Raw genomic sequence first — 18685 nt, 5'->3', positions numbered from 1 at the left:
GGTGGGAGTCAGTCTCATTTCCCAGGTAACAAATGATGGGACCAGACAAAGGGGAGGTTTAGATTGGATCTTAGAAAAATTTCCTTTACTGAAAAGGTGGTCAAGCATTGGAATAGGCTGCCCAAGGAAGTGATAATCACCTCCCTGGAAGTGTTCAAAGACATGTGGGTGTGGCACTTGGGGACATGGGTTAGTGGTGAACAGGACAGTGCAGGGTTAACAGTTGGACTTGATCTTAAGAGGTCTTTTCCAACCTTAATGATTCTATGATTCTATGGCAATACTGAGGTTTTTTTTAATGTGCACTCTATCCAGCATTATACTTTGTGACTATTCCAGAGACAATCTGAGAATTCAGTGAGACTTATATGCCACTGGCTGTATGAATTTGTCACAGCAGGCCTAGCCCTCCCTATATGAAGTACCTAGTTCACACAAGTTGTCCAGGTTCCTTGCATGGTCAATACAGAGAGGCACTTCCATTAGGCAATTCCTGTTCACCTACATTAGCCTCGGATGAACACTCCTATCTTTCTTCAACTACAAAAGGAGCACAGACCCTGGGGATAGCTAAAGGCAGCTGAGGTGAATCCCATCACAACAGCTTAACTGTGCCTGAGTCTGTCTGCACCCCTCTACGACTGAAGTGGGACAAATGGAAAAGACCTGTTATATGTAATACACAATGTTGTGTCCCAGAGCAATAATGATGAACAGGAACCTATACTCTTCCCCTAAACGCACATAAGCAAAGTCTTTAATTTGAAATAACTTTATTTGAGCAACTCTTACACCATGGTCAATGAAATGGAAACATTGTTCCTACTATACCAAGTTATTAAGCATTCTTTGTGAGCAAGCACAGGGAATAGAACCCCTGGTGTAACATGCTCTAGTGTAGTGCAGAATTGATTGCTACATCAAAGTTACTCCAGTAGTGCAAAGTGTATCTGGAGGTCTATACAAAATCAAGTATAAAGAGAGGGTAACTGTCTTCAACTACAGCAGAACCATGATTTCATTTAGTGAGTGTTCCAGTGCAGCAGGTAATAAGGTAAACAACTATTGTTGCAAGTAACAGCTACAACAACAAGAAAATTAAGGAATGAAGACTGGTTTTGCCTACAGATGATTTCCAAATGTTGAGTTTTGGTTTTTTAGGTCTCCTAAACCCTGATGTCAGTCCTGCCAGAAGCCTGAAAATTCAGAGAAGCACTGAAAGGAACACTGTGTTTCCATAGAATATCAGGTTTTAATGTACTGGGTCACTCAAGGAACATCACTCCCCAGCTGCCAAACATAAGGAGAGCTACTCCCACCCATTCAAGAGCAACAAACAAAGGCCTGAGGAGCCATCAGCCAACTCCTGATCTCCCTTAGAGCTGAAGAGTAGTGGGTCATCCTGACAACCTGGCCTTTGCCAAGGAGAGGAGGCCACTCTTCAGTATCCCAAAGTAAATAGAGATGCTTGTCTCAACCAACCTCTCTTACAGATCTGTCAACAAACTGTCATCCATTTATCCGATACCAAAGTCTCTGTTATAACCAGAGATGGAAGGAAGGCACTCCCAGAATTAAACTGCAGCTGAACATTAAGTTCATACTCGGCACTCTTCCATCAGGCCTCTTGTATCTCTGAGGGCCAAGGCAAAAAATGTGGTTCTCACCTAAATACTGGGAAAACGAATTAATGAATTTCAAAAATATCCCTTTCTCCTTCTTAGCCTAGGATCAGCAAAAATTTTTTATATATATATATATATTGTACTGTATATACAAAAATCCAGCCCATGTATATATATATATATACAGTATATATATATATATACTGTAACATGGGCTGGATTTTTGTCTTCTGTTTGTTTTTTATGAGAAGCAAACCCTGCCCATTGACAGCTCCTTTCAAATTCCAGGATGTTGGCATGAAGGAAACTAACCCGCCTGAATTGAAAAACCATCCACAATCATACTTGTCTTCCATAAAGGTAAATCACAGCATTGCTCCAGCTTCAGTATAATATTAATGGCACCTAATTAAACAGCCCCAGAGAGTTTCTTTTTCTTTCCCATTACAATGTATTAATGTAAAATTGTACTAAATAATTTTGTAATGTTTTGACTTCTGGAAGAGATTAAGTAACTGGACACCAATTCTGAAATATTGGCTTCCAACAAAAACATTCTCTTTCTTGCCAGCTGAGGAACCTGGACAATCTGCACAGGCATTTAGGTATTTATCCAACTTGAATTAGGCTTTTCACTTTCCAGTAAGGAAAACCCACTTAGAGAGCACACAAAGGAACTGTATCAATTTATTCCCGGATGTAACCCAAACAGATACTGGGATACACGAGAGACAAATCCAAAACATGGCATATAACCTGCAGAAAGAAAATCCCAGGAGATCTAATTTTTAACACACTACTAAGCATTTACCAGGGACTCTGATCCAGTTTCACAAGTACATGCTAGCTGTTCTGTGCCTGTCCTGTAATGGCAAGTAGACATAAGTCTTACCTAAAAAGTTTTATAAGTTATTTGAAACATTAAAACACTTAACACCACTCCCCCCCAAACATAAAATTATAAAGAATTATCAGATAATTGTGCCCAAAACTTTAAGGAAATAATTCTTATAGACCATGCACCATAGATCCATTCACTTCTTGTATACACAGCAGGTCTCATACGCAAAATTTTGCCCACCATGACATCTATGAAATGACTGGTGAAAAACTTGCCTACCTGATCGTGATAGCAGAAGTAATTTTCTAACAGAGCTGATAGGATTCTATGATCCTCCTCTTTTGTACGGCTCTACTGATTTTAAATGGTAGGAGAAATAAGAAACAGCAAAAACTGATTTTTAGACAAGGTGGTGCACAACTGTCTGTCACTTTGCATCACAGACAATCCCCAGCTGATGTGAGGCAGTGAAAACCCAGGTCACCCTTTCTGCTGGAAGGTGCTACGACACCTTGCATCAACTTCATTTCTGGCTCGGCAAGAATAACTGCTGAGCAAGAAACTTGGCAGCACTGTACCACTGCTCCTTGCAAAGGACTGCGCTGCACTAAGGAAAATGGGAAATGGCAGCCAGGCCAGATTAAACTCCACTAATTAAATAGCTTTTACTAGTACAGCATGCAGTCTTTGCATATAGATTTCAGTCTTCAATAAATCTTCTGCATCTGCTTCCACTGGTTTAGAGATGACAGGATTGACAGTTGGACTTGATGATCTTGAAGGTCTCTTCTAACATTGATGAGTCTATGATTCTATACTTTTTTACCTCAGAGTCTTCTCAATGGATTTTCATTTGTGAAAATGAACTGTAGCCCTGAGTTACACTTGAAGCATCCCCATTTACAGTATCTTATGCAATTCCTGTTTGTCATCCAAAAAAAACTGTATGCTAGACAGCAGTAATAAGATCGCCTAACATTAAATCGGGAGTGAATGGGAAATACCTAACTATACTAGGAAGACTTAAGTACATCAGATTTCACAAAACTGCTATCAAAGCCTATAAAATATCAAAAACTTGTTATCTTTTTAACTACACTGCTTCAGTAAAAGAATATGTGACCAAAATGACACAAAAATACCCTGGGAAGCAATACCTATGAAAGAACAAACACTGTGGCCAATCCTAACTTGATCCCAAAGTCAGCTTGGCTAAATGTAAAAACTAACCTTCTTACCTGAATCATCCCTTTTCTGCTTTCATTGTCTCACACTGCACAACACCTTCCCAGCCTTAACAACAGTGAGACTGAACATTAAAAACAGAGTGTCTAAGAGGAGCATTATCACTCCATCTACAGGTACCGGTATAGATGAATGACAAAGGAATTTTTCAACACTCCATCATAATCTCTACCCTGACAAAGTATTTGGGTAGAGATGCCACAGCCAACAGTCTTCTTTCAGGATAATTACCACAGCATGAAACTTCACAGTCTGCAGAACATGAGCATGGGATTTGGCATACCTTCCAAAAGCTCCTATGACTACCTATATCACATGCACAAACAAAACCTGGGTTAGTGGATCAGCACAGAAACAACTCACTTTGCTAAAACTAGTGAGGATATTATCAATCTCACTGGGCTAAGGTTAAAACTAGTAATGCCTCAAAACTATTGTTTCCAAATGACCTCATCTTGCTACTGAAAGTGTGGAAAGACAGTAAGTTTTTAAGAGCTGACTGCCCCAGAAGTTGAACAAGATGTTATTCAGTCCTATACTTGCATTTGTTTAGAGTACAAAAATCTGTTCTGTGTGTTTCAGGTTACTATTTTGTTATGGCAGTCACAAGGGCAAGAATTAACAAAAAAAAGAACAACAACAGAAATCTGAATTCAATCCTTACGTATTTCAGTGGCTACATCTGTTTAGGTAGATTGTTTCACTTAAATAAATGCAGGTCAGGTCATAACCTAAAGCAAACGCTAATCTGTGGTTTCAGTGTTTAGTAAGGAAGCCCTGCATAGATGTTGCAAGTGTGGGATATGAATTTGTAATGATACAGTACAACAAACCACATGCATTACTCAGTCAGGAAGTGGTGATTATCATGAAAATGAAATGAGTGAAAAAAAAGTGCAATAAGAACGAAGTGAGGTATACTGAGATTGTGTGTTTCCAAAAAGAAGCAGCTCACATGAGAAATAAGCCACGAAAAACATCTGGGAGTATTTGGCTTAAATGGAAGCTGCAGTTAGCTGTTGGGCAAAGCATAAAAGTGCTTAAGGAATCATTGGTGAGAGAGATGCTTCTCAGAGGCAGGACAGCAGGCATACTATAGGAACATCTTCAGCAACTTATTTTTGCATAGCTAATGCTGATATTCAAGAGTATGCTGTGACAAGCAAAAAGCCAAATTCCTTGAAAAAGCTGGTGTCATTCCTTATTCAAATCAACAGAGAAAAAACATAGCTGCTGAAAGCTCTCTGGAAGTTAAATATATGAACTGAAAAACTGCTGAAAGATTACTTTGCATTAAGTCTTGTTACAGATAAAGACAAAGTCTGCAATGTGTCACAGCAAATCCTTCCTTCCAATTTGCCGGCACTTTGTAGTGACTTGCATTGGAAGTATCCGAAAGAAAAAAGCTTGGCTGGAATTCACTGTGCATTAGCTGTCATTATTCTGAGAAGACTCACAGTGATCTTTTACAGCATAGACAATGCAAGAACATTTTCTTTCAACAAAAGATTCCTCAAAGTACTAGAGATGAACCAGTACTAGCTGAGCCCTCAAAGATGTGGATTACGAAAAATACAACTCTCTTATTAAAGCACAAGCACATTTTTTCTAAAAAATTTATGAACAGTTAATCCTCTAAACCAATTATTCTATTTTTTCATATATGAGTACTTATCACTACAGAATCTACTACAATCTTTAAAAAGATAAATAAAAATATGTAACTAAAACAATCTTTAAAAGCACCTGTTGTACTGGTATGACACAAATTGCATTTCTTGCAAAACTCATTGGTGAATTACAGATTTTTATGCATGAATATTTTTTGGACATTCCCTTGGAATTTACCAAGCCAGTATGGTAGCCTTGCTGCCACAGGCATAACCCTGTAGCATGTAAGAGCCTTTAACTTAAGTTATGGATGGGAAGTAAAGCTACCACAAGGCTATGTTACCAGCCCAGGTTCACCCAGAAAGTTTATGGCAGAAGAAAGAAGTAAACTCAAGAGGTCATCCTTCCTCCCTTCCAAAAATCAGTTACTTTTCATTCATTCATTCAGATAAAAAAACCTGAACACAACAATGAGGGTCATACAAGCACAGCTTACCTAACTACATGGCAGGAATGGTCAGCTGTGAGCATCATGCATCTGGTAGTGAACTCAGGAAGTGTAAATGTCTGCTTCATTTAGCTTAAAACATCTACTTAAATAAACACCTACTTTGTCTTAAGTCACACTATTTAATTATACTTTTTCATTATACTCAATCCATATGTTAGATAAATAAAACACAACTTACTGAATAGCACCATCTTCCATTTAGGTAATATAAAAAGGGATCTTGAGGCTTAAGTTCAATTGCCTTGTCTAGGTGTTCCTATTGGAAAGAAAATCAGTATCGCTTTAGTCGTTTGTTTGGCAAGCATGTTTACATTCTAAGTAGTTTGTCAGAACTACTTAGAACTACTACTGCAAGTCAGAAACAAATGCAGAAATTCTCTTCTGCTGCAATTGTCTTCTAACAACCTAAAATTTTAACTAACAAATCCCTTCCTCATGGAGGGAAACCACAAAATTATTTAGCAACATTGCACGCAATGCAAGAAGGCATGCTGTATTTAGACAGGACTAAATAGCTCTAAAGTTCAGTCAAATAATTCAAGAACTTCTGTCTTAAAAAGGCAACAACTTCAATTAAATTAATTTCATTTACAGTTAGTATTAGGAAACTATCACAGATCAAATCAGTGAGGAAGCAATTATTCTTGAACAGATCTTACATGCCAGCACTCATTACTGAAGCATAGTTCCTTCCACCCTGGAATGTGACAGCCCTAATGAAATGGCACTTGATACAACCAACTGTTATTATAATGTGAAATTCAGAAAATAAAATGGTTCTGTTCATAGTGAAACTACAAAACCTATAAAGTATCTAATGAGGTCCTTCCAAAATCATTCTCACTTCAGGTCATGAGTACCTTTATTTCTCTCCTTAATTTACCAAATAAAGCTCTTATTGCTCAACCTGAACTGGAAGAAAAAATAAATATTTCAGCCCTACCATTTGCCTCTCAAAATAAATTTCACTCGAACATTTATTTTTTTCCCCCCACATATGTGTCTTTCTAATTAAGCCAGTGAGAAAAGTATTTGCCTTACACATATATTATCATATCCACAAACTATTCAGAAAAGAGCTATGTTTTCATACTACTATTTTCCCAAATCAACAGATTTCAGGATTTACTTGTGAGGAGCAAAACTTCCCTGAAATGGCTACTGCTCACACCATGGACTCTTTTAAAACTCCATCCTTGAACAGCTGCAGTACTTGTGTTATTTCTCATTTTCCCTTTGTTCCCTTTGTTCCCAGCTCAGTACTTGGGGCTTAGCTCGCTTGGCACAGCTCAGATGTAATTAATGCTCTCTCACAGGGAAGCTCTGCCACACTCCAAGTCCTAACACGGACATGATGTGAGAGGAGCCCATCCCAGGCATTCCCCAAGGACTGGAACTTGTCTGTTGCCTTTCACTGTCACCCAGAAAGGGGGGACATCAGCTTGGAGGGCAAGGCATGGATGGAAAGTGTCTAAGCAATGCTGAGGACAAGGAAGAGGAGAGTAGCACATATAACACAAACAGCTAACTCTAAAAACACAATTACCTTTGCAAGGACAGTGTTAAAACAAACATTACTTAAGGGCAACATGAAGGATGACTGCAGAACTGTTATAGTTCATCACTTATTATATGTTTTGGTTTTCTAAACAGAATCATTATTGCCTTTCCTACCCGCTTTGACTGCAAAGGAAATGAGAAATCTTAATGCTGTTCCCAGAATCCTACCTCAATTCTTATATTTTGCAAGCATATAATTTATTTTCATACATAATAATAACCTTTTCAATTTAACTTTAGCACCAAAATAGACCTGTGAGGCTGAATAACTGTGTTGGAAAAACCTGTCTTTGACACTATATAAGGAAATAACTTAAAGGAATAGATTGAAAAAATCAACCAACCCCAAATCCTACAAAAACATACCTTAAAGAGATAACCATTCCTGATTTTGTTTTGTATACTTTCAAACTGAGACATATAGCCACACATAATTGCAAACCTGAGAGGGGAAAAGAAAAACACACACACATACTTTTTGTGATTTAAATAAACCTTTGAATCAAATTACAAAATATTTCAATACCTAATGCACACATTTACACCTTTTTTTTTTCAATCTGAATAGCTGGATGGAAGTTTGGCATGAGCTATACATATTCAGGAACAGACAAAAACACAAATCAAAACAAAAAAATGGAAACAAGGAGAAGTTTAAATGACACTAATTGGGTTGTCAGTTAAGTGAAAAAACAGATTTCTCCTCCAAAATTGCAGCCATTTAATTCAGAGTGCAACACTTCCAGACGGGCTCTACCATTGACAGCAGTTTACCTTGACACACTCTGCTCTGCACTTCACTGGGAACGTGAGCACCACCAGCTGCAGAAACTCACCCACGAAGGCAAATGCTTGGGGTGTGCCCAGCAGGAAGCTGTACACACCTCAGAAACATTCACAGTTGCCTTCTACCCTTCTCAAGTACCCGAGAGCATTCCTGCATTTCTGATATTCTTCTAGTATCTTTAAAATTTGAAAACATACACACATATTCTGCTCTAATAGGATCACTACTGCTATTACTAGATGTCCGTTGCTAAGATCATTATTATTTCTATTATTATTACTATGCTTATCATAAACTGGGAACACTGAGTGATAAAAGAAATGTGAGAGAATTTCTATAAAATATTTGTATTTTTAAGCAGGTATAAGTGAAAATATTTTCAGAGGTAAACCTATAAAGATTCAAATCTCCTAAGCAGCAGTATCTTATTGACACTTCACCCAAATTTCTATTGTTTTCTTCTTATTTCTTCAACAGTTATAGAACCTCTATGCATAAGGAATCTCTTGCACAGATATAAATTGCAGTTTCCTTGGACCTATTTTCATTGTTATTAAGACAACTTTGCACCTCTGTATAAAACTAAGAGAACGACCAAAAAATAGTTAAGCAGCAAAACCTCATATCAATTATTTTTCTAGTATTTTTCAGAATTTTTCTTTTTTATCAAATATTTTACAATGTAACAGCAAATGAAAATAAAAAATAATCCTAAAGGAAGGGAATCAAGTTGAAGTCCAGAGGAAAACATGAGTTATGCAAGAAGCTTATTCAGTTAATTATGCTAACACAACCACAATCTGTATAGCATATACAGTTTTAAAGCACTATTAAACATCAGCTTTCTTGAATTTCTTTATATAATGTAATTATTTAAGCTCCAGTGAATCCTCATTAAAATGTCATTGCTAGCACAACCCAAGAAATTATTTTATTGCTTACAGTTATGGTTTTACGTTAGAAATGCTCATGCTACAGGTTGTTTTGGTCAGTACTCTTTAAGTCAGTAAGTGTTTCCAGGTAAGGCACAGAGTCAGCAGAACAGCAGTTGAGCTTGTAGGAGCTCCAGACAGACTGTCAAACACTGTTGAGCAGGGTGTTTGTTGTGACCAATGTGCACTGGACAAAATCCAGCTAATGGCAGCACTAGTGCTGACAGAGCTGCAGCCAGAGTGCATTTCCTATGGGAATGAGCTGCAGTTGAGGGAAAAGGCAAGGGGTGGGGGGTGAGGAAAGTTCAGGTATTTAGAAAGAGGGGGGAGGTAGTGAAAACTTTATTAGGGTTAAGTAACTCAGGCAACACTGCCCCTATTCCCTTCACTCATTAAGTGCTAATCAGATAAACTCAGCATACCATAGCTAAACGGATTGCTGCTACAAAAGAAAACAATGAAAAGCGAACAAGCTAATCCAGCATCTTGCAGTATTTCCCTGTCTGTGCGTGACAAGAAAGAGAGCCTTAGTTTAAACTAGTTCAAAGAAAAACTTCTACTTACAGCTAAAATCTCTTGGGAGGGAAATCACAATGAAATTTTCACTGAATTAAAAGTAAGCTAACCTACTAACTTTAAATATCCATTATTTTTCCAAAGAAAAAAATAAAAATGTCTTTCATATCTTTATTGGGTTGTTGTTTTTTTTTTTTATTAAATTTTATTTTGGTTTATTTGATTTTATACTTTTGAAATGGGCTACACAGCCAACTCATAAAAAGTAATTATTTTATTTTTGAAATTCTATGGCATTTTGGATATTCATTTCATTTCTAAAAAATCCCCCAAACAAAACAAAAAAGGTGTCCTTTCTTTCCTGAGAAGAATTTTTAAACATTTAAAGTAATTTTCAAAGAGTTCAAAACACAAGGCACACTTATATTTCAATGGTGCAAAATGTTAATCATTGAATGGGACCTTAATAAATAAATTATTGTAAGGGACCTTAAAGATTGAGTTTCAACTGTCCTGCTATAGGCAGGGAGCCCTTCCACTAGACCAGGTTGCTCAAAGTCCCATCCAGCCTGGCCTTGAACACCTCCAGGGATGCCCATTCTCTGGGCAATCTGTTCCAGTGCCTCACCACTCTCATGGTGAAGAAAATGACCAAAGAAAATGAGGCAGGGAGTAACCAGAAACGCTTCCATCTGGTTTGTGTCATTCTTTCCATGGCCCCGGCGCTCCATGGTCACCTGCCCCATCTCGTGGTGACAGGGGGAATACTAAAAAGATGATCATACAACAACATGCAAATATCCAATGAAATGGGTAAAAAGCACGTCTGTTAGAAGCACAAGCGATACTGGTTCTCTGCACAGCCATTACCTCCCTCACACCCTTTGAATGTCAGAGTACTGCTTACAGAAGTTTCATAGACAAAAATAAAGAGGAAATCATATCAGCAAAGAGCTGCCAGGAATGACCTCTTTGCTGAGCTGATGTTACTCCTGAGTAATGTAAAATACCAGCCCCAGACACATTCATCTAGATAAACACAACAATAACTACCTCATTAAGACAGACACAGTAATTTGGTTGGTGTAAAAAATGTTATTCCCAGATGGAGGAAAAATTACTGAGCACAGTGTAGCAGCATATGATTAACTGCTACAATTAACAAACCTTTATTAAGCATAAACACAATCAAACAATATAACAGGTCAGCACCATGTTCCTCCATTACACATGATGTCCTGAAACTCAGAGTTGAAAGAAACTCTAGCTGACAGAGATGGATGCCAAGTACCTATGTAGCCATCATGCAGAAGGTCCTAATCAAAGTGAATTAACATCTTCCCTTCTGGGGCTACATGTGCATTCAGGCCAGGGAAAACTGCAAGGGGCATATCTTACCTATTGCTAAAAAAACAGAAGCAGGTTGATCCAATAATTTTATCAAGCCAATTTGAATTTTAATATCAAAAATGATACCTACACTTAAGACTCTGTCAATCCACAGCTTATTCTACATGAGACAGATTTACAGAAAAGATTTTGAAGTCTCAAATGAAGATTAAGCCACACTAGGGCATTTAAATATAGCATTATTTATCTTTTCCCTGATAAATTTCACATGGCCAAAGCCAGAAATAGCATGCACCTTCTCAGACTTGTTCCTTCCTCTCCTGTATATTATTTTATATATCCCAAATCTAAAAAAACCTTTTACGTCACATAGACTTTCGAAATGTGTGGGTACAGGTTACATTTAGAAATCTAGATCTCCATTTTAGCATCTCAGTATCAATAGGAAAGGAAAACATCAGTTTTTAAAAATTGTATCTGACAAGACTTTGCAAATGGGAGGAGAGTTTGTGATATATTTGTGATATAAACACCAAAGTTTAATTCATGTGTTTCATAACTGTTTTTCACTCCCTCCTCCTTATCTGAGAAATATTTAACATGTAAAGTAGTGTGAGCAAAGGCTAATGTGTGGGCAGCACACAAGAGGCCCAGTGAAAACAAAGTTCATTTCCATTCCAGTTCTAAATGTGTTCTTGCATCTCCCCACCTCTGCATGGCTCAGTTCTGTGCATGCCATCTTATGTTTTAGTCCCCAACACCCTCACTCACCAATTTCACCCACTTATATATTCCAACAGCCTCTGCAATGCAGTGAGACCCACAGGATTTCTTTCTGACATGATTTCAATGAGATACTCATTTCTATGTAGGGAGATTTTGCAACTGAAATTACTGATTAGGATGCCTGTTGCATTGCCCTTCCTGAGATCCTAGTTTTGCATACTTCATATTGTATCACTTTGCTACCAAGATATTTAGTCTACAAAAATGCATCTGACACAAAGTTTCCATGGAAAGGTATTGGCTTGATATGATCATCCTCATGGTTATATGGAAGCAGTGCCTGAGAATGTCTAACATTTCCAACACACCAAGTAAGATGTGCCAAGGTGCAAAGTGAAGTATTTAGGTGATTTTTTTTGTTTGCAGAGATTTTTTTGTTAATGGGGATTTCATTTCCCTTTCCTTTTTCTGGGAATATAACTGAGTCCACACTGAAGAAATTGGCAGAAATACACTTCTCATATTAAAAATTCACCAGATCATTGAAGCTGAGCTCCAGAGAAACATCAGATGTAGCACACACTTGTGTAGGCAACACTTGCAAAAACATGAGAAACGAACCCATACTTTGGTTTAAAAAACCTCAAAGGTAAGGACATTAAGAATTCTGGCTTCATTTATTGCAACACATGCAGTATACCAAATCAGGGAAAAATGCTGCTGTTAATGTGTATTCACAGAAGTTCACTAGTAGAACATGTGGATGCCATGCTCAGCATTCCTTAGGCTGTGAAACCCACAACTGTGTTAAATCTCTGTTTCCAGAAATTTAACCTTTATTTTTATAACAGACAGTTGTTACAGATGGAAATACAATCTTGAAGAAATTAGCAGGATAGTCATCAAAAGTGTAGAAAGAGAGTGAAACAATAGCTTTCAGCGACAGTAACACAACAATTCCACTTGACAGAAATGTAATAGGCATCATTAGGTTGTCAGAATTATTTCCTCTGTGACCATTCTGGCAAAAAGGTTGTAATAAACAGATCATTCAACATGTCAAGCCTTCCTCCTTTGCACTTCCATGAGTATGCTGCAGTGTTTCACTGATCCACTTACTTCAGGACAACTTACAGCTTTTGAGAAATGGCTTCTGAATTTGAAATTTTGAATTATTTTTAAAAAAACAATTACATAATTCAAAGATTATTGACTAAGATTACACATAATTAAGAACAAAGATTGCTGTAAAATTTCTTTGGTCTTTCCATGAATCAAATACAGGGCAAACAACTAAGAGCTGGAAACCTTATATTTCTGTATAAACTACCAATTCCTGAAAAATCCAACTGCATGATAGAAACAGATGCTTGTCACTTGCAAGTTATCTGCCTCATCTAATTTTAAATAAGGGATCATTAAAGGCAGCAGGTAACAAGCATTTAGTTAGAAACAGCTGAAGATTTAATTTTAAAAGTTCTTGGTAGTATGACCATATCCTACAACATATTCCAAAATTTTGAAGAGTTTTGTTTCACTTGAAAATTATTTTCATGCCATTACATCTTACAAACCTGACAAATTATCTGTTAGAATTCTAGTACTGAGATGGAATGTTCACTTTTTTGTGGGAAGTTTGTGTAAAATCACCAAAATACCCAAATGACGATGATTATTCGTGTCTTTGATGGAACTAACCTGTACTACTCTTCTGTAGTATTGCCTGCCAGTGAGAGACCGTTCCTAAGCTCTGGAACTCACTTCCATGGAAAACCCAGGGCTTGTGAAAGTATCTGTGCTTCTGATGAACACTCATACACATGACAGAGAAAACTCTTGGGGGGAGGTGTGTTCAGAAAGGGTCTTCACTTACAGCTGTTGGGTTTTCGTTGGCTAACTTTACTTACACATAAATGAGATGTGCTGTATGACTCCCACCAACAGGTGAGTTCTAGAGAGTAACACAAACTCAAGGGCAGCACCAAGTTTGTTTGTGGCAAACAAACCAAAGCTCAGTGCAAAAAATGACCTTTTTAAGTAACTGTCCTGACAATTTGCCATAACAGTTACCTTTTTGTTCTTTGCAAAGTCTCTAACAATTTCTCATCAACAAAAAAGGAAGTATGGGGATCTGTGCAACAGCAGAGAAACCTTCCAGACCTTTTCCACAAACTCCTGAAGTAAAAACAGCAACAAACCTCACACAAATATAAAAATTCACTGGTTTTGCAAAAGAATTTAAAAGTGTTTGTTTAGTTTTAAATAAAAGCATGTTCATATGCATCTACATTTTGTTTTCTGTAACTGTTAAGTTGTAAAGCAGCACAACTATAAAGCAACTGTAGCACCAAATTGCTCACACAGCACTTCTAATTAATATCTGGGTGATAAAGATACTCCATGATCCAAGATGAGCTTCAAGGATTCACAGCTGTCCTTTGGGAATCACTGACCCACAAAATGATTTAGTTTGAGGCTTAGAAAAAATAAGTGGACCCTGCTGATGATAACTTTTGCATGCAAGTTCCTCCACAACTTGAAAAATTGACACTGGCTGAACAAAGCCACAAATCACTTAGAATATTTACGCTCTCTTTCTTTAGGGTGTTCATTCAAATAATAAAGCTTTCCAGTGTTGCCATTTACTTCAGTTATTTAGAGGTCAATATTCAAAAAGTCTGAAGGTTTTTGATCTCATTGGCAACTACGAGATTAAGTATTATCACATGTTTTCAAAAATCTGGATTCAGATATGAAAATTATTTGCAGCTGCAATTCATTACCAAAACCAACTGACTACTTCAAGATATTTTGCTTTCTTTGTTCTGCATATGTTTCCTCAAATTTAATTTGAGGCTGAATACTGTTAGTATTCTAATCAGTAGTTCAACAGTTGGAGTGTTGATGATTTTATCATACAATTTTACAGAAAAATATAGGTGAAACACTAAGAAGATATATGGCAGCTTTTTGTTCTTAACTGAAGTAAATATCAAAAGTAAGGCAAGATAGCTGAACTCTAAGCCTATATTAGCAAGTTTGCTCATGGAACCATTCCACTAAATTCCACTGGTGTACACAAAAAATGCGGTCTGTCTCACAGACACCTTAAAGCAGTTCCACAAAACAGAAAAATACCTGCTCTGGAAAAGGGATATTTTTGCTTGTATAACTCTGTCTACACTAGGACAATTATGTGTGTCAAGGTGTCACAAGAACTTGTTTTTTTGGTAAATAGAGCTTTCAAGCAGCAGGGATTAGCTTCCAAAAGAAAATTCCAAACAGGTCCATCGACCTAACCACTGCATGACAGGCACAGTGCACATTTTTAATGGGAAAAAAATGAAATCACTAAGAAATGCCATATTAGAAAAAGTTATATAGAATATTTAGTAAGAGACAATATTCAATATGACAATGACAATTCAATGTGCAAATGACAATATTCATTTGCACAATTGTAAATGACCCTTTAGTCATAGCAGGGAATATTTTTAGATCAATTCAGCTCCAGTGAGGAATTCTCAATTAACTTAAAATCCAAAATAAATTTACTCTAAAAATGAAAACAAGAGTACACATCTAGGGATATAGAAGAGTACATAAGTTAGGGATATTGGTAAGATAGTAAGAAGAGGTTCTATAAATACACCAGAAGGAAAAAAAAAAAAAAAAAAAACAGAAATGAAAGTGCAGAACAATTAGCAATGAGGAAATAACAACAAAAGATTAAATCAACGAGGCTGAATTAAATTTCTTCCTCACTTATATCCCCCCTGCTCTACAAGGGTTAACTGCAAGTAGAGAGCAAGGTACAGGACCAGGAAAAGAATAGGCTATCATTTAATCCTCACTCACTTAGTAAGCCATAATATATTAAACAGTTTAAGAGAATGCTAGAAATAATGTATGACTGGACAACATAGATAGCAGCTATACCAAACCTGAGTGAAAACCTCAGTTGTGCTGATTGGAAATATCAAAACACCTCAGAAATTAGTAAGAAATCAACAAAAACTTCCTTCAGTCAAGGTCAGAAAACCAGCTTGGTCACCAATAGCTGATACAGACTGACATAGCCTCACATGCAACAAACAGATGGGCTCATCTTACAATGTTAGGTTGGCAGTGAGATGAAAAGGAAGGATTTTGTTCTGAGATAGCATTGCTTTCACACTGATGTTGCACTCATGCTGAGCTTCTCATTTGTGTATCTAATATTCATTTCTGTATCTAATATTTATATACTACATATAAATATGTATTTGTGTATCTAATCTCCTACTACAGCCAGCAGAGACCCTGTTCAATCCACAGGATCCCTGCCTGGACACAGGTGCCTATCGCCACTGGAGATGCCCTAGGGTTTCTCACCACTTCTGGATGATGGCCTGGAAGTGTAGAGACCCCAAAGGTCCTGTGTGATATCTGTCATGCCATGCAAATATCCTGGCACATCCAATAGCACATGCTGCCTTTCAACTCTACATCTCTGTAAGTGCAGGATCAGCCCTTGCTCACATGCAGGCACATACGACAGAGACAGAACATCCAGGTGTCCAGCTGGAGCTGGGTACTGCCCTTCAGCTCTGATCTTGACCACCCACTAGTGATTCTAGCATCTTTTTGTATGAATATTTGTTCTATTTTTCTTCAGTTGTTTTCTCTCTTATAAATATTCTTATTAACTATGGATTTCTTATTAATTTCACATATTATTTAGTCATAACTTAATTGCATCACATTGTTAACTGTTTATACACAGTATTTTCTGTTTATAACCTCAGGTAAAATTCTGTTTGTGTACAACTTTGAGAGCACAGTTTTTACAGGCAAGAGTCCCTGGAGTCTTATTTCCTGTTCACGGTGATTAACATGTGAAATAATGTTTAGATAAACTGGAAAAATTTGCATTAGGCCAGACTCAAACAATATAGATCTGGCACAGAGCTGACTACAGAAGTCTTGTGAGTAATGCAGAAAGCCCAAACAGTAAGCAAAAAGGCAAACATAGCTGCTATCAGAGAGAAGGAGAACTGTTCCAGGCAAACCAGCCTAACCTGAAGACAAACCAGGATAAATTATTCTGGAAGTGCATAAGCATACAAAACAGTTAACACATATTTTTGTGGAAAAAACAGGATAAAAAAAGAATTCTGGCAAGATAAAAAAGCATGCATAAGAGGAATGCAACAAATGAGATACACCTTATTTATGTGGTCTTTGACTTTGTCCTACCTGATGTTCCTTAAAAATCTAACCATGGAAATACTGTTTAGATTAAATCACCTGTAGAGATGGTTGCAGAACCAGGTTCATGTGAACCTGAGCATCACTATAGGTGTCACCCAAAGTTTAGTGCTGGGTCCATTATCTTCCAGTAATTTCATTAATTAAGTTAATGATTTTAAAAACCCCATACAACAAAAACCACTTTTGAAATAAAATATTAATCCATATGGGGATGTATTTACAAACCCAAACAGCCTCAAACCTGAGAAATGGTCAGAAATAAACATGAAATCAATTAAATGTGTGTAAAATACTTTATAAAGAATAAAATAGAATAAAACAAGTTTAAAAAATAAGTTACAAAACAAGCCCAACTGGTTTAAGTAGCAGCACAGCACACAAATATCTACTCGGACCATAGATTGAACAACTGTTGTTATGGTAAACAAAAATATACCAACGTCCCTCTGGAGCATGGAAGTCCATTCTGCCCAATATTTAGAGCCTCAGTTAGATTGGCACAACCATTACACTTTAAAAATCATGCAGCAAGTCAGAAAGATGTCAGAAAAGAAAGACAAGCAGATAATATATTAAAAAAAAATTATAGTGAACTATTTTAATCTATAATGTCTATCTATACCTCTAGAAAGACATCAGTTGAACAATAACTGAAAAAACCTCATGTTCACATGCAACCCAAATACATAAAGGATGAAAACTGCAATCCACTGCCTGTTACAAGAAGCAGTAGCTTAAAAAATGTAAGATTTTCCTCTTAAATTTGGCTTTCTGAGCTAACCTCTGGAACACATCTCCATACACTCATAATTCTTCCCCTGCTAGATGTTCCTGCCAGGACAGGATCTCACATGCGAAGTCCAGCAGACCACCTACATCTCCCTGGACAATATGTAAGGGTTTATCAGCATAGTTTCTGCCAGTGAAGCTGTATTTCTTCGAGGATATTTTGTCAGTCTTGTGGGCTGAGGGGGAAGGGAGGGGCAAGATTCATACTTGAATGTGATTTTGTGGTTGTTTATAAACCACAGTGTATAGCTGAGAGGGGTATACCTTCTCAGTTCTAGCTGAGAGGTCTATACCAGCATTACCCTGAGGAAGTGGCCATGACTGTGGTCAAGCAAAGGGCAGAAATGGCTTTAAATTGCTTCCAGAAAGAGAGAAAGCAAGACAGAGAATTGCCTAATTAAATGACAATGTCTGTGTCTAATCAAGTATGTAAACCTGAGATAGCTGACATGTGCTCCCTTTGTTGGCAATGGAGATGCTGTCAACTGAGCCCCTGGAGAAACTCATCTCACCCTCATGCAAGACTAAATGAGCAAAATTGACTCCAGTGAACTGCACTCCAGAAGTGGCTGCTTCCTTTAGAATGTGAAAGGAGCCTGGGGTAAAAGTATTTGTTTTAGATATGCAGAAGTTTGGTGAAATCCCATCCCACAAATGCAAAGACAAAATTAATGAAGAATGTAGAAACCAAAATGGAAAGGAAAAGTTAATAATATTAGAAAAGAAATCAGGAGCTCAGTAAAATTTACTAATAAAATACTAAGGTGAGGAACTATCAGTAGAATTCAGCAGAATTATCTTTTACATGATAATAACGATTTGCTAAAAAAATATTTACATTTGCAAAGTTTGTTAGTTCTGGCAAGGTCTACAAAACTAAACCAAGAGTCATGCTTGGAGAAAAACTGTATAATAAAAGAAAAATTGAGAAGATAATTA

The 18685-nt window shown here is 37.1% G+C and overlaps 1 protein-coding gene across 3 annotated transcripts in view; it reads right to left on the bottom strand.

Moving 5' to 3' along the window:
* RMDN2 (regulator of microtubule dynamics 2) overlaps positions 1-18685 on the bottom strand; it is a 46786-nt gene that overhangs the window by 14580 nt on the left and 13521 nt on the right. For all 3 annotated transcript variants that reach the window (XM_053973021.1, XM_053973024.1, XM_053973022.1), the window contains exons 6-7: positions 7760-7835; positions 6012-6089 (exon numbers count right to left, since the gene is read on the bottom strand). In XM_053973021.1, the coding sequence (XP_053828996.1) occupies positions 6012-6089; positions 7760-7835 (154 nt within the window). The remainder of the gene's footprint in view (positions 1-6011; positions 6090-7759; positions 7836-18685) is intronic.

Source organism: Vidua macroura, chromosome 3, assembly GCF_024509145.1.
Source record: "Vidua macroura isolate BioBank_ID:100142 chromosome 3, ASM2450914v1, whole genome shotgun sequence".
NCBI lineage: Eukaryota > Metazoa > Chordata > Aves > Passeriformes > Viduidae > Vidua > Vidua macroura.
This window is presented reverse-complemented; position numbering and strand designations above follow the sequence as displayed.